This window comes from Zosterops lateralis (assembly GCF_965231275.1).
Source record: "Zosterops lateralis genome assembly, chromosome: 7".
Classification (NCBI taxonomy): Eukaryota; Metazoa; Chordata; class Aves; order Passeriformes; family Zosteropidae; genus Zosterops; species Zosterops lateralis.
The window spans coordinates 7,304,189-7,320,505 of NC_139767.1; the positions used below are offsets into that span (position 1 = coordinate 7,304,189).

General features: G+C 38.3%; 1 protein-coding gene across 5 annotated transcripts in view; it reads left to right on the forward strand.

Moving 5' to 3' along the window:
• Nucleotides 1–16,317, forward strand: part of GULP1 (GULP PTB domain containing engulfment adaptor 1) — a 167,556-nt gene that overhangs the window by 139,802 nt on the left and 11,437 nt on the right. For 4 of the 5 annotated variants that reach the window (XM_083865456.1, XM_083865455.1, XM_083865458.1 and 1 more), the window contains 2 exons: nucleotides 8,306–8,530; nucleotides 11,360–11,498. In XM_083865456.1, coding sequence (XP_083721582.1) covers nucleotides 8,306–8,530; nucleotides 11,360–11,498 — 364 coding nt within the window. The remainder of the gene's footprint in view (nucleotides 1–8,305; nucleotides 8,531–11,359; nucleotides 11,499–16,317) is intronic. The other variant, XM_083865459.1, reaches the window with a different exon arrangement.

Consider the following 16,317-nt stretch of genomic DNA (forward strand, 5'->3'; position numbering starts at 1 on the left):
ACTATATTAATTATTGTCAAGTACAATGAATAAGCATATTGCTTAAATAGCACTTGTGCTGCAATAAAACTATAGAATATTGATAATTATTGGTATGAATTCATTTCAATAATCACTGTTGGCTATTAATTTGCACTTATTGCTTTATTTACTCCTTAATCTTTAAAATGAAAGGCCTAAACATTTCCAGTCACAAATGCTTAAAATTGCAGTAAGAGCCACCTAAGATCCTGTTCAACATCTGCATCCATTCTGACATGAAAGATTTCTATAAATGGGTGAGTGCTGGAACAGGATGCCCAGAGGTTGGAGCTCTCTGTACTCCTGGAGATGCTGGATCTTCCCTGAGCATGGTCCTCAACACCCTCAGTTAATTGGATCCTGCTTCAAGCAGGAGTTTGGAATAAGCTCCTCTCCTTTTACAGGATTCTTCCATCAGTTGTGCAGCCAAAAATTAAGATGAAACAAAACCAACCAACCAAAACCAAACATATTTTTTGGAAAACCTCTTTCTCAGCTCCAGGCCCACAGCAGTTCCCAGCAAGCACTATGGACTTTGGCCCCTTACCAAGAGGCAGCTTTCAGGCAGGTCCTGTCTAAACCAGGTCTTGTGGAGATGGTAAATCAGAGCTCTCAAGTGTGCTGTTGTAGGAATAACTTCGTGTCAGTGCAACTGTTAGGTTAGGAATGAATGAAGGAATGGAGTGCTGAGGTTGACAAGTGACTTCAGTGGGAGAAAAAAGGAGCATAAATATTTTTAGGGGAGTTTGAGTCTGTTAAAAGGATTATCAGTCAATGGGATAGCAGTGAATGTGATGACACCTTTTTCACTACATAAGCAACAAATATGTATGAAGGAACAAAATTATAAACAATTCATAAGACAATTGATTGCCTGTTATAGCTTGCAATTAATTTTTTATACTTTTCATTCAAATCAACTATAATTTCAAGTATGATTCTGCAAAGTCTCAATTCCTATCAGAAGAAAGAAGTGGTGCCAAATTTTTTCTTCCTATTTCCACATAATTTCTGTAATGAAAAAAGTTCCTTTAGCTTTAAACTAAATAATTGAAGATTTTTTCTGAATTTAAACTAAAAATTTCTGTACTGCTGCTGCTCTGTCTTCAAAATTAAATAATATTTATGTTGTGATTACTTTGTCAGAGTAAACTTTTCAGATCTGCTGATAGTATTTTCTAAAACAAAATAGCATAAATGAAGCTGAATATCCAACATGGGGAATAATCCCTTGTTTGAGCCCCTTTCTAAGCACTTTTGGATGGATGGGGGAAAGCTTCCTTTCGTGCAAATAGTCTTGGTATTACATACTGTGAACATAAGATAATTGTTCTTGTGATTTAGAACAGATTTATAAATTATAAGTTTTATATTTTCTTGCCGTTTTTATATCACACTGTTGAACTGTGCAGAGATGCCAATGCCATACAACAGCTTTCTGAAGCTTTTCTTAGACATAATAAACATTTTTATTCATTTGTGGTTTTTTTAACCTTTTATGGCTGGAGTTCCTTATCTGGCAGTCCAGCTCTGAGGTCTAGGGAAGGGATTGTTCAGTGGGCAATAGAAAGTTTAAGCCTTGCTCCTTGACACCTAATGTGTCAGGATAAAGGAAAATGTGCCTTTAGCTGGCATCACAGCAGTTTGGAAAGAAATCTTCAGTTTCAGAAGCCAACTACAGATGGTCAAAAGTTGCTTCTGTTTGTGCTTAAACAGTACCTTGGATTTTCATACCTCATGCTTTCCCTTTTGTATTTGGTGGTTTGCATGCTGTTTGTGCTCTCAGCCTTTGCAGATGTGCTCGAGTGGCTTCCCTGCCACACAGGTTGTTGAGCCCTTACTGCAGTGCTCAGTGCATGGCCACAGCAGCCACTGGCAGTCAGCACCTGGTGCAAGACTGCAGCAGCCCCCCAGCAGCAAGGTGATTAAACAAGAACCCCCTTCCCAGAGCAGGGAGTGCAGCAGGGCACAAACACAGCAACAGAAACATTGACATCCTGTCGTGGTTTGAAAGCAAAACGAGTGAGAGGCTCCAAGTCAGAGATACAATTTAGTAAGAAGAAAGGTAAAAAGGTAAAAATAAAATAAAATAAATGCAATAACACAAAGGACCACTGACAGAGTTGGAATACAACCTGAGCAGGACGGTGGAAGCAGTCCAGGTGAAGTGCTCTTCCTGAAGCAGTGATCCTGTAGAAAGGTCTGGGAGCTCTGCTCCTCTGGGAATCCAGTAGGTGAGGGCTGCTTGTCCTGTCTCAAATCCCAGATTATATCCAGGTGGGAATGCTTGGCTCTTCCCTCTGGGCACAGCATCTCCCAATGGGATGATGAGTTGTGAAGTGGGTCCTTGATGGCCCATTAACAGAGATAACTCCTGGAGGGAGTTACCTGTGAGTCATGGGCAAGGCACTGATGGGCCATGAGCAGAGGACAGCCCAAAGGCAGAGGTTTGGGAACAGTAGAGCACTGCCCCATTTGTTTAACAGTTCATGAAGATGGTGATAGAATAAATACTTTGTGTACATCCTACACTGCAACCCAGGACACATCCTGTGTCCTTTTCTCCCTCAGGGCCCATCCCAGTGCAGCTAGGGGGTCTAAGCAGGCTGAGTGTCAGGAAGGTGTTTTCCATCCCCAGGAGAGGAGACTTAGAGGCTTTAAAAGTTTCTTGCACCTGTAGTGACACTGCTGTCACTGCTGTGACAGACAGCACACAATGTCAGATACTGATCAGGACAGAATGCCTTTCACACTGGCAGTGACTGGGAAGCCATGGTACCATTTACATGCAGTGCCAGTCCAGAATTTCTTTATTTCTGCTTCTGATGAGCATTGATTTTGGTGTGTCTTTAATCATTCTAGACACATTAGTCTTCCCATTAGTTTTCAATGAAATGAAGAAGAGAGAAAACACTTTGGGAAATTTGAAGTGCAGCAGGGGTTTTTTGTGTTATATCACTGACCTTTATCATTACTGTTTGTGTGATTTGTGGGGTTTTCTTATTTGCTTATTTTTTTTTTAAAAGCAAGCCAATTCTACTCTTTCTGACTGCTCAGTCTTCTGATTCCCAGATCATTTTCCCACAAGCAGGACCCGATTACATTTCCTGTTTTCACTTCAGTATCAAAAGAGAATAGAATGCGAGGGCATCTTTAAACTGTAGAGGGACAACTTAATATGTGTATGGTTTTAAGCATCTGGTTCACTGCACATTAAAAAAAAAAATTGTTTCAACATGCTTTATTTCTAAGTAGACACATCCAGGCTGTCATTTGAAATAAACTTTTCTAACTTCCTGTTGTCACTGAAAATAGGTTTGTAGGTAAATATGAAATAAAACCATTTGCTCAGGATCAAATGTAATACTATCAAGACTTAAAATTCAGATCCTATTTTACTTCCAAAATGTTTTTTATAACATTTTTCTGTAGATAAACTCTAGACAAAATGTGATGTGCCAGGCTGAACTGTAAAATGTGGCTTTGCTGACAGATTTATTTCTCTAAAAGGAGTTGGCCCTGTGCTCACATATTCAATTCTTGGGTAGTAGTGGTGAACATGTTCTTTTCAGAACATAAATGCTAAATACTAATACAAATACTAAAGCACTTTAATTTGCCAATCCTTCACACCAAAATGTGTACAAATTGATGACTTATCCAAAAATCCATACATGGTCTAACTAAATAAGAGAAGAAAATGTAAGCAGTGGACTGGACTGTAAGCCTAAAGCTTCATTTTAAACACACACTCAAAAATATTTTGAGTTGATCATTTCATAAGAGAGAACATTTTTCTAGCTGGAATATTTGTTACTAATTGTTTTAATTAAGTTATGTTTTAAGTGATAATAGTGAATTGGAGTATTAGGGAGTTTAATGTGAGTACTCAGTTGCTCTATTTAAAAAAATCAAAATAAATAAATGAATAACTTGCATATGAAAATTGAAAGTAGTAATAATTTAAAAATTTAGGGATGAATTTTTTCTCTCCAGTTTATAAGTAGTTCAAGTTGAAGGCTTGTTTGTGATGTACAAAGGGAAATTCGGTCTAAAACTGCTTTTCTGATGATTCTTGCTTGTATTGCAGCTTTTTTGCAAGCCAACTAAGGGCTTATTTGAGGACATATTTTAAGATAATACTGACAGTGAAATGGGTGCAAAATGGTAGAATAATGCAGTTACCTACCCTTTGCATTTTTGCAGAGTGTAAATGAGTGAAAAGCTTTGACAGCAATGAAGTTCTGCTTTTGAGGGATACAATTGCCATCAGGATTCTCTCCTTTCTTGGTTATTGGTATCACTGAGAAAATTTTTTATGTAGCTGCTCTAAATCTAGCCATATGGCCAAATCAACATCAATATAATTTAGGTGCTTTTTCTGTCAGTTCATAAACTCTATGGGAAAAATAAAATTTCTTTCTGAACCTATAAAAGAAGCCATTAAGGCAATGAGATCATAGTTGGAAATGAAAGAGGGAAAACTGGATTGTATAATGAAATACTTTTGCATAAAATATATTGTGGAAGTTGAACATCAAATTATCAATCTTCACGCTTTTTCTCTCAGAATATTGTAGCTAATTAGATTTACATTTGCTCAGCACATTCAGTAAATAATAAACTGCTTAGTGATCATTTTTTCTGCATTTGGGTCGATGGATTTGAGCAGTCCTCCTAGAACTTTGAACAGTTACTCCCTCAGATGTCTAGAATTTTGTTTGCCAGTGCAGAAGTGTTATGCAACAGAAACTATCACTTTTTTTTGGTGTCCTGAGTGTCTCTGTCGAGGACATGCAATCCCAAACCAAGAGTTTCTTTAGTTTGCCTCTCGAGCTGCGCTGCCATGTGCCATGGGAAATGTTGGCATGGAACATTTCCTTTGTCTCACTGCTTCGCATGCACTGCTGAAGTTTCTGTGACTTGTGTATCTGTTGTTTACTTCTCATCTGTTTTAGTGGCTTGGCAATGCTTTAATGGCTGGTCTTCTTTGCATTTGGTCTTGATTATGTGAGGACCACTGGATTCTCGTCTCGTTGTTTGCCTGTGGGGACACTGCTCCAGTTTGGACCACAGGGAGGCTTTGGATGCTGGTGCTGTGTGGAACTGCAGCCTCCAGAGCTCAGTGCAGCCCTGGCAGAATGGCTTCACAACAGTGTCCCGTTGGCTGCTGTTTCCATTGCCAGTGATGCCCAAAGCTGCCAGGGTTCCCTGGGGAACACTGAAATACAGGGGGCAGCCCCAGAAGGATCAGTGCTCTTCCATGCACCATAAGTGTTACCAAAGTAGCAGTGTGGAATGCATATTCCTACATGGAGGTGGTGCAAAACCCCTCCAGTTTTAAGCAGAGCATTAAAGATACTGATTTAGCCCTTTCCTCCAAAGTTTTGTTGTGACCTAGAAGCACAGGCCACCTGCCCCAGTTACCCTCACTGGAAAGCTTTACCACTCTCATGGGAAAACCCCAAGACAGACTTTAGAACTCTATGCGGATTTCAAAAGCCATTTAGGAATGTGTTTATGCATATCACTTGATTCCTGTTTTCCAGCATGATTGCCAAGTGGGAAAATGTACTTTTTATTTTTTTTTCTATTTTCAGCTTTTTTAAGTTTATAATATTCTGTGTTCAGTTATTTGAGCACTTCTTCATGAGGATATAAAATTCTGTTACACTTACGATGTTAAAGAAAATGAATTTGAAATTGCCTGTGGCATATTTCACGTCACTGAAAAAGTACTAAATGAACTGAAGATGTAGCAGTTAATTAATGAAGCTGCTAATGCTTATACAGTATTTTATGAATTAGTAAGTTATGGATTAGTGAGTATTCTTAGTAGTCCCAAATCTCAGGTTCTTGACTAAATGCATAATTTCCAATGCAAGGTCACTCACCATTCCCTGTAACATCAGTGCTGTTACCCACTGTGGTGGTTCTGTATATTGCCAATTTGAATGTTCTAGGGATCAAAACCATTTCCTAATTTGTTCTAATTCACACTTAGGTGATTGCTGTGTGGGTATGACACAGAGATTGCATTCAGTGTCTAGAGACACTTTGTAAAAAGAAACAATTTTGAACTGATTTCCCAATTAATAAAACCTCAATCACATTTTCTAGTATGATGCAGCACAAGCGTGTATCTTCAGCAGCATTCTCAGTAGAATGAGTCAAAAAGAAATTCTTTGCTGGCACATAGTTACATCTAACCTTAAAAGAGACCAAGTTCACTGAACTAGTATGATAATTTCATGAAGCATTTCTTGTTTTCTTATAGTAATGGAATGAGGCCCAAATTGGAACATGTTGTATCAATGCCACTGTTACTGCAGGTCTGAGTGGGAACCTCAGACAAAACACAGTTGCTGTATAAAATGACAATACAATTATTTTTACTATATTTTCTTCCTTTATAATTTGGGGTAAGAATACTAATTTTCAGAAGCTACACCCTTTTCAGATTGCATTCTTTAGAGTAAGGGTCGCTTCCTTTCTCCCCCTGCACTTTGTGCCCCTGGTGATATTCCCTGTTTTCCATTGTCAAATACATTTCCCTGCTGCCCCTGTGGTGTCTGTGGGCTGCTTGGACTCAGAGGGCTGTGAGCAGAAGGTCCTTCTGAGCCATGGGATGAGATGCAGAGCAGCACTACCCAGAACATGGGTTCTGTGCTGCTCTGCAAATAGAAATTCCTAAGGAAAATTCATTTCCTGAGCAGGTGTGTTCCCAAAACTGTTGTAGGAAGCTCACCACCTCATATGGTGTGTGGTGTCCTAAGTGTCACTGGTGGGACCTGTCACTGCTCCAGTTCAGGGCTCAGATGACATCAGAGCTGTACATTCTGGTTTGGTATTGAGTTTTTCCATTGCCTGGATTTGATAAATGTTCATTATCCTCATGGCTTTGCTGCTTGGTATCCTATGGGCATTTTGCTGCTTTCTGTGTGATTTTTCATGTAATGTCCATGCTTTCATATGAAAATTACTTATCCTTTGCTGTTTTGCATTTCAGGAAAGTAGTTGGTTTTCTTAATTACACTGTATTTAGTCTTTTTGAGCATTTATTATTCAGAAGGCTGTTTTTTTCCCATAGTTATGGATAGCAGCAAGGATTCCATGGCAGTAGTGCACAGTAGCACTGCAATTCTTCTACCTGTAGTCCGGTTACACTCTTGAAATAATAATAAAAATTCTCTCCTGTAGGTTTTTTGATTGCATTTTTATTGATTACCATTTCAAACTCTCCATTTCACAATTCCAGAAATTTAGGAAGTTGGAATGAAAACTTTTTGTTTTCTTTAATGATGAATTGCATGTTTTGGGTAGGGAATCTTGTGGGTTGTTTTGATATTCTCAAGTATTGCATTGTTAATACATTTAGTCACCTGTACCCTTAGCCAGGTTAATCTGTAAAGAAAGTGAAGAGAGAAGCTGAGACTCATTTTAAAAGGATATGAAATGTTTTGTTTTTCTACATAGCACTGAAAAAATGGTTTAAAATAATTGACTGAATCCTGCTCTATTGAGTTATGCAAACATATAATGAAATAATCATGACACACCCACTGTGTAACACTACAAAGGGAGCAGAAGCAAGCTTCAGAATTGTTTCTGCACTCATCTGCCACTGCCTCAGCCTGGGCCAGTCCCCGGGGCTTAGGCAGGACACCTCCAGCCCAGGTGCCACTCCTGCCTTCTCTGTGTGGAACCCTTGGCTGTGGCCAATCAGAACTTTCTGCACACGTGTGCAATCCCTTCTGTTAAGATACAAAGATTAATGTGTCCTCTGAAGATTTTAGTTCAATAATGAGCTGTTCTTTCAGCATTGGTGGGATATAAATGGTAGGTTTTTCCTCAGTTAGTCAGACAAGTCTGACCTGTGCATTAACCAGCCCAGTAACTCTTCCCCCGGACTTGTGCCTGCCTGCTAATTTACAAGTGCAGATGTGAGAGATTGCTGATACCTTGTTAGATTAGACATTTCTTAGCAGCTCACACACACACACTCTATTGGAAAGATGTCTGACTTCATTTTATTTGGTGTCATGATTAAGGATCACGTTGTCTTTGTTCCAGTTGGTACTGGGTTACCTCTTAATGTGGCATATTCTTATGGTTTGTTTCGAAGTATTTTCAAGTATTTCTGTATCTTGTAACTATAGCACTGAACAGCAAGTTGCTGACAAGCTTTTTTGAAATATGAAATGTGTTTCTTTTTTTCTTCTTTCCCTGATGTTACCACGTTCTGTTCCTCAGAATGTTTTCTCTTTCTGTGATTCCTTTTCAGCTGCTGCACATAAAGTGTGATAATGATGAACATATGTTTCAAAGACCCTCTACTTTTTTCTGGTGTAACAATGAGGATTCACCTCCTTGTTTAGATATCTCTTCCATTACGCTTACTCCTAGGAGTTCTCCTGACTCTAGACTACCACCTGGATTGTTAATACCACCACCTTCAAAAAGTGGTCTTCCAAAGCCTGCCAGTGAATACAGCTGCCCAAGACCTCGTGTAATCTTGCTGTGCAAAAGCTTTTTCAGTTTTGGGTTTTTTTATTTTTTGCCTTTATTTTGTTCTCTGTTGTGTGATAACTTGTATTAAAAATGTGCATTTTGTACAGTGGCTAAAGGATAGGGCAGATGAATCTTAGGTTCTCTAGGGGTACTCCTAAAATATGGAATTTTTGAAGAATTATTCTTATTTCTACAGAGCTTTTTCTCTTCCATCCACAAAACATAAATTCTTATTTTTCCAACATGTTTAAATTAGTCCATCAATTAATGATCTCTGTTATCTGTCAATCTTTTAATTAATTTTTTTTTATATGAAGGATAATGATTCAAAACTATTCTAAAGGTCCAACTTCAAGGGCTTCTTCCACCCATGAATTAATAGAAAAGCAATGAGCCATTAAATTACTTTTAGCATACTTTATAAAAGCTGTGCAAAATGAAGGTTGAAAATTATTCTCAAATATGAAATGGGCATATTGCCTACTTTTTCATATTCATGTGTTTATACTCTCAATTTTTCTTCCATTTGCAAGTAATATTTGGCTTCATTTGATGACCATCCTGGCTTTCTGCATGTGCTCACTAAATAAAAATGCTTCCTGTGCTCATACATATTCAAAATACACTTTTCTTAATTCACTTACAGTTTTAATTAAACAATATCAGTAGAATCAAAATGGCCAGCAAGCGACTTCAACAAAATGGATTGTAACTGGGAAATGAGCCTAAAGTTTGGGTTTTCTTTTTTTGCCTAAAAGGTGCATTTATAACTAAATGTAAGTGCTGTTTATCTGTCTTCTAAATAGCCATAAACATTTAGCAAATAAGATTCTCCATTAGCACATATGATCTCCAAGACATTCTAGGATTACCCATGAGAGCTGATGGAAATGGAGGTTAATGTAAGCATATATTTATGCCCTAAACCTGATCCCACCTTCCTGATGCCAACAAAAGCCCATCTACAATCACAGCCAGGTTTGGTTGAAGGAAGGGATGTGTTTCTTTATTATATTTATTTTGGGTTCAGCACATCCATTGCCCTGCCTTGAGTGGGAGCAGATGACATCCGGTGATCTACCAGACTTAGATTATCCTGGTTCTCTGCAGGGTCAATGCAAGGTCCATGGGCACTAACAGGAGCCTGCAGTGTCTAAACTCTGCACTGGAATCTTTTCACAGCACATGATCTTTGGAATTCCAATAGTAACTCAAGTTGAGGACAGTAAGAATTCTGGATGTGTTAAAATCTTGAAAACTGGTTTTTTTAATGAAGTTAATTCAGCTGTAGCATATCAATAGCAATGACTGAGGGTGTTTTTTTTTTTAAAAAAAAAAAAAAGGCAAAAAAATAAAAGCAGCATGTTACATGTAGATTTTTTTTATTGCTATGCTTCTGTATATCTGGGAAGAAATACCGCACTTCTTTTAGATCTTGAACAGTTATAGATTTCTATTAATCAAGTTTTAAAATAATAATCCAAATTTAAAATATGAATTCAAGACTCCTAGAAATCACAGAACCTCCAAGAAATAGGAAATGTAGGACTTGAGAGCCCTGCGTTTTTTCCTCTTTTAGCAGTGCTTTCAGAGGAAGGCTGTGGATCAATATAGCAGTATTGATTGCTCAGCAGCCACTGCAGAGAACCTCCAGAGGGAAACAGGGGTGGTTCAGGGCTGCCTGTACACTTGGCTTAGGAGTTTGTGACATGAGCTGTCCCAGGGCAGCTGCAAGTCTGCAGCACAGGCACTGAGGACAGGATCATTCCAAAATAAGGCTTTATCCATGGGACTCTCATGGACAAGCAGTGCTAAGAACTACCTGCTTGCCAGGTTATCATATTTGTGTATTCTGAATAAAAGGATCCATGTGACTAATTTAACCCGTGTTTCAAAATTTATGCACGGATAGTTTGAACAAACTGAATTTTGTTTCAGAGCTGCAGGCTTTTGCTGTGCCTGGCTGGCCTTTCTAATACACAGGGTGTGGGAATTTCTCTATTGTCTCAGCAATAACATGAACACGCAAACTAGCTTTGCCTTCAGCTTGTCAGTCTCAGTTTTAATCTATCTCATCCTCTGTCTTCAGTGTTCAGTATATTCTGACCTGACTGTGTCTCGCTTGTGCCCTGAAGTAGTGGACTGGTGGCAGGAGGAATGAACCATTCAAAACCAAATTTGGCTGTAGAACTGTAGTAATTGATGGATTTGGGGTTTCTTGCTTGCCCAGTGTTTTTTTGAACCCTTTCCAAATTCCTGGGCCTTTTGAAAGAAATCTTTTCAGTTGTACCTTTGAGGACAACAGGTTTATTTTGGATATTAATATTCAGTGTATTACATCAAGGTTATTACTTAAGGAAAAATACATTTAAAGCTTTGATCATACCAGTTTCTCTAAGCTGCCAAATAAGAGTTCGTGTAAAGAAGAATTAGTAAAGCAAAGCTACTGGGATTGTGTCTTTTAACTTGGTTCTGTGCTCTCCAGAGCAGAGCACACTGTTGTTGCCATATTACCTCGCCTGGGTCTCATGAAGGTGTCTGTGCTTGTATGTTTGCAAGAGAGAACTGCTTTTCACAGCTTTGGCAGGTGAAAATGGAAAATGGAAAAATTACAGTGCTGCTTTTGTACTGGGGAGTGTTAGCATGTGTCAGAATCTGTACTGCAAATGCCATTTGCTTGGTGTCAGGAGCTGGGGTTTGCATGCTGATGGTTGTTTTTAATTATTTTTTTTTTCAAAATGTGACTCTTATCTGCATGCTGAAGAATTCAGTATTGTGATCTTTTTCATGTGAAACTTTGCCCTAATATTTATTGTCCTTATTGTAGGCAGGCAGTGTGACACCTAAATCACCCTCCACTGACATCTTTGATATGGTTCCCTTTTCTCCCATATCCCCTCAGTCAACAACACCTACTCGCAATGGTACACAGCCTCCTCCAGTACCCAGTAGATCTACAGAGATCAGTAAGTTTTGTAACAACTGACCTACTTTTTGCTTACATTATTTTTTTATTATTTTTTAATAAAGCGTCTTTAACGTTTTACGTACGTTTTGCATGAAAAGCCAAATACGGTTTTGGTAAATCACATTCGCTAATGCCGTTTCATCTCTCTGCCATCCTTCCCCAAGTCCTTGATGTTGCTGCCAAGTTGCATTATGAACAAACTTACTGTGAAACTATGACATATACACTTGGAAGGAGTTGGGTTGGGGATTTTAACTTGGCTTTTCTTTTCCAGTCTCTTTTCTGTACTTCAAGAAATACTTTTACTTCCTGTTAGTTCTTTCCTTGTCAAGCCACGGTTGTAGCACCTAGAGCCTGCATTTCTGGGGAAGGCAGCAGGTGGAGTAAGTATGGTGATGGTGATGCTCAAGGGAGAGCCAAAGAAACCCCTCCAGGAGACTTGGAATGCTGTTTTCAATACTACTTTTCATGTCATGCACAACTTTGTTTAGCTATAGTTGACGAACTTGATGTGTCAGTCACTCCTAAAAAGTTTTCAAAAAGTTATTAACAACAGCAATTTTATTTTACAAAGGCTTGAAAGCATCTAGGGTAAGGTTCTTGACTTTACTAGAAATATTTTTGGAGTCCAGAAAGCCTTTTTGTAAACTTTGAGAATCCCTTGGGCAAGAGGAGAATGTGGCATGCACAGGTGATGTTAGAGGTTGTGGAAATACCGATCTGTGCTTGTATCTTCTGTTCCTGATGACTGGTTTAGGGTGGATAAGGGACATTAATGTTACTATTCCACCATATGGAGAATGTTTCAGGAAATTGTACTGGTTTGGGATGCCTCTAGGATGTAAAATTTTCAGCTGTGAATGGGAGCTGTGCACAAAAATGAAAATGCATTTTATAACTTCAGTCGGTGAATGTCTTCCCTCCCCAAGCTCATATCTGATGCACTGTTTGGTTCCATTGATCAGAATGTCTGTCACCTTCTAAAGAGAAAGTAAAAGTTGAGACTCTTTATTCAATAAAGAACCCTGGATTTTTAAAAGATAATATTTTAAAATAATTAATGAATTTCTGTGGGATTCTCAAAAGGTAGGCTAAGAGAATTTTATATCTATCAAGTATAGTCAGTATTAACTATTTTCATATCATTTAAAAGGATAATAGAATATTTTAATAGAATATTAGAATAGAACTGCTTTATTGAGAGAATTTTACAGCTTTGTAATAAAAAATTGAAAGAGTGCTTCTCTGAAACTACAGGCAATGCCATAAAATAGATCTAAAAGTGCACATACAGCTTCAAGAATGGAAACGAATTGATTTATAGGTCAAGATTTTGGTTTTTTACCTATTTTCCTACCTCAGTTCCATTGAAATTGTGGCTGAGCCACATAGAAATCCTGTGGGAGTCAGCACTCAGTCTTGAGGTATCTTGAAAATTCCAGCTATATGGGATTTTTAATTGTTTAGGCAAAAAACAAAATAAAATAAAAGTTGCTTATTAACAGTGATGTCTGTTGTTTAAATAGTTACTGCTTCTGCACTTCACTGATTTATTTGCCTTCGGTTGAGATGGTGTGGTTCAGAGATGTCACTTCAGGGAGAGGTTACAAAGCCCATCATGGTCTTTATACTTTTGATCCCTGCTCTTTCAGTCTGTGTCATGGTACTTTCTATGTTGAAAATTGCTGTGTTCATCAGCTATTAATGCTTTTTTGGCATATTTCAGAGTGTCATTGAAACAGGAGAGGAATATTTTATCATCAAACAAGGGCTTTACTGTCCCAGATGAGAAAGTTCAGCTCCCATAAGCTCCTTCAGGCTGTGCAATGTCCCATTACTGTGACAATGTGCAATAATGCATTGCTTTGTGGTGCCACTGCTGGCAGTACCAGCAGGCTGGCATTTCTTTCTCCAGTACAAGAGGAGCCAAAATTTGGAGTCTCCATTTTCTGAGATCATCTTTTCCTGTTCCTATCTCTGCTTGCTTTGTCATTGCACTCAAGCAGAGTTGGTTTGGTGAAATTATGGGGTGACTTTGTTGGATTTTATAATTTTGCAACTTTCACCTTTCTCACTTTTAGTAGTAAAGAAGGAGAAAGATGAGGGTTTGCCATCTGTTTGTTAGTATCACCTCATTTATTCCTTTTGCCTAAGTGGGGCCTGTTACCCAGGGAGTACCTGCAACAATACTGAGCACTTTGCATTCCTCCAAGACAGAGTTCCAAAGGTAACTACTGGCACCAGGATGACAGTTCAGCTTCCCATAAAGAGAAATGCCCAGAGTTACAATTTTGCTTTCCAGTTCTTCCTTTGGTAATTTACCAGGAAAAAAAAAAAAAAAAAAAAAAAAATTGGGTAGATAAATGATACTTCTGGCTTTGCAGAGCTCACAGCATGTAGTTAAAGAAACCCAGCCTTTTAATACTAGAGGAGAGCAACAGTGATTTTTTTAAAAATTTATTTATTTTTTGAAAGACAAGTATTTCCAAGGCATATAAGCTTTAAAAATTGAGTTAAATTTTGAGATTTTGAGTTCGTGTTAGCAGTGTTCCAACAGGGCTGCTCAGTAAATGTCTGCTCACTCCTGGCTGTATCATCAAGAGCAAATAAATGGGGTTTTCCTACTTAAAGGAGAAAATGGTATAATTTTTGTACAGGGAGTTTGCAGATTGGGCAAATGCATGCTGACTCTTTGGGTAATAATTGCAGCATGGTGAAATGCAACCAAAAGTGCAATGCTAGAGATTGCATACTGTTTCTTCCTTGTGGAGTAAGGGGCTGTAAATGTTCTTGTAAGTTATCTGAATGGTCAGAATTAATTTATTAATTTTATTTCATTAAAGGAAGAATTAACATATGTTTCTTGTTGGCACAGAATTATTTTCATATCTCAGAGAAGAACTGGAGGGGATTATTCTCTATTGAGTTGTTCAGTATTTATTTCATACAAATGCATCATGAACAATCCAAGGTCACAACTGGCAGATGCAGAAATCTGCTCCAAGATGCTCTTTTTCTGCAGACATTTGAGAGTATTTTGTCAAAATAATGGCTGTAATAATTTCCGAAGAAAAAAATATGGAGTAGCCTGCAGCTAAAGGAAAGGCTTTCTGGATTTCCTCGTCTCAGTTTATTCCAAATATTTCTTTGGGTGCTTGTGTCTGTGTGATTCGTTTTTGTCATCACAGCTGCTCCATCTGAGTACAACATATATCAGCATAGCTGTGAGCCTGGATGAGAGCTAAGGTAAAGATTGGGGTGACAAGTGCAGCAGAAAAGTCAAATATTTGTATTTTTGCTTAGTAATTGCTAATTTTGAATTTATTGTGCAGCTTGCTGTTCTCCAGTATTACGTGTTTGTTCTCCTGAATGTCAGGTCCCAGAATTTATTACTTGTTCATGTTATCCTGTGGTTTGAGCTGAGGATCTAAAACATCAACATTTCATGGCTTTTGAATTTGTGGGTCATTTTTGCAGCCTGTGAATTTCTTTCCATCCAGAAAGGAATGAGAAAGGGAAAAGAAATTATTTGTACCATTTAAAAGGATCATTTTCAAAGGCTTCCTGGTTGCTGTTTATTGGAGAAAGAAATGCCTGTCAATGCTACAGTAATTCTGGGGAGTGTGCCAGGCAAGATATTCTTGTTATAGCTAATTTTCATGCAAATACTGTGGCCTGAAATAAAAAGTTACCAATTTATCCCATCTGTGCTAAAAAGTAGCCCCCCCTCCATCATGAGTGGAGTGAACACAGATGGATAAGCTTATGGATATCCCATGCAATGGTGCAGCTCTGCAGGGATGAAATCTTCATATTTCTCCATTTCACACTTGTTCTTCAGCTTTTGTTCCCAAGGCAAATCCCAACAATGCTACTGAAAATATTCCATGGAACTTTGTCCCTCCCTGACTCTTAGCAGTGCAGTCTCTTCTATAACACTCAAACTTTAGATGCAGAAAAGCAGTTGTTCTGTAGACTTGTTCAGCTGAAGTGGATAGCAAGTTATGATAGAGAGAGTTCCCCAAGTAATAACTTTGCACAGAAATCCAATTAGGTAATGCTTCTTTATTTTGAGTTTGATTCTGTCCAGGGTTTACTAGGCTCTGTCACTTGGAAAAAGCCACACTCTGGTTGGTTTTAAATTCTGCCTTGTGTACAATATAAATTCAGAAATCTTTCACATTCAAGGAAGGAGCAACATGAAAAGAGGTAAAGTTTCTGCTGTTCTCCCGCTAATGAGCTCAAAAATGCTTTCATTAATAAAGGCCCAATAATGAGGCATGAATGAGATAATAGCCATAATATTGTACAAAATATTTGCTTTTAAAAATAGTCTTAAGTCATAATTCACTACAAATTAAATGCAGGACTTTTGTTATTCACCGTTTTTTCCTAAACACATTCATAGAATGTTTGCTAAGCCTTGGTGTTGGAACTGTCTGCCTTCAATTGTCTGACCACAGAGAAAGCTGTCAGCTGCTTTTAAAGGTGAAAAGAAAGAAAATGGACCTACATAATGAACCAGAGACTGTTGAGGGTTATAAAGTGGAATCACTTTTTTGCCCAGTGGAGGTTAGATTGCAAGTCAAAGCTGCTCCACATCTGAAGGTTATTTGCTAGGAGCATCAGAGCATTTCAGGACACTGGCTGTACTGGAGCAGACCCATTTTGGCTGTGAAAGAGGCAAAGGATGAGGGAGAACCTAATTTTTACATTGGGTTATCCGAGTTAATGTCTCTCTTGCACGCAGGTGGTCTGCCTTTGCCAGGAAAGACTGGATTTCTTCTTGGCTCCAGTGTGGACTCTTGGAATAAGGC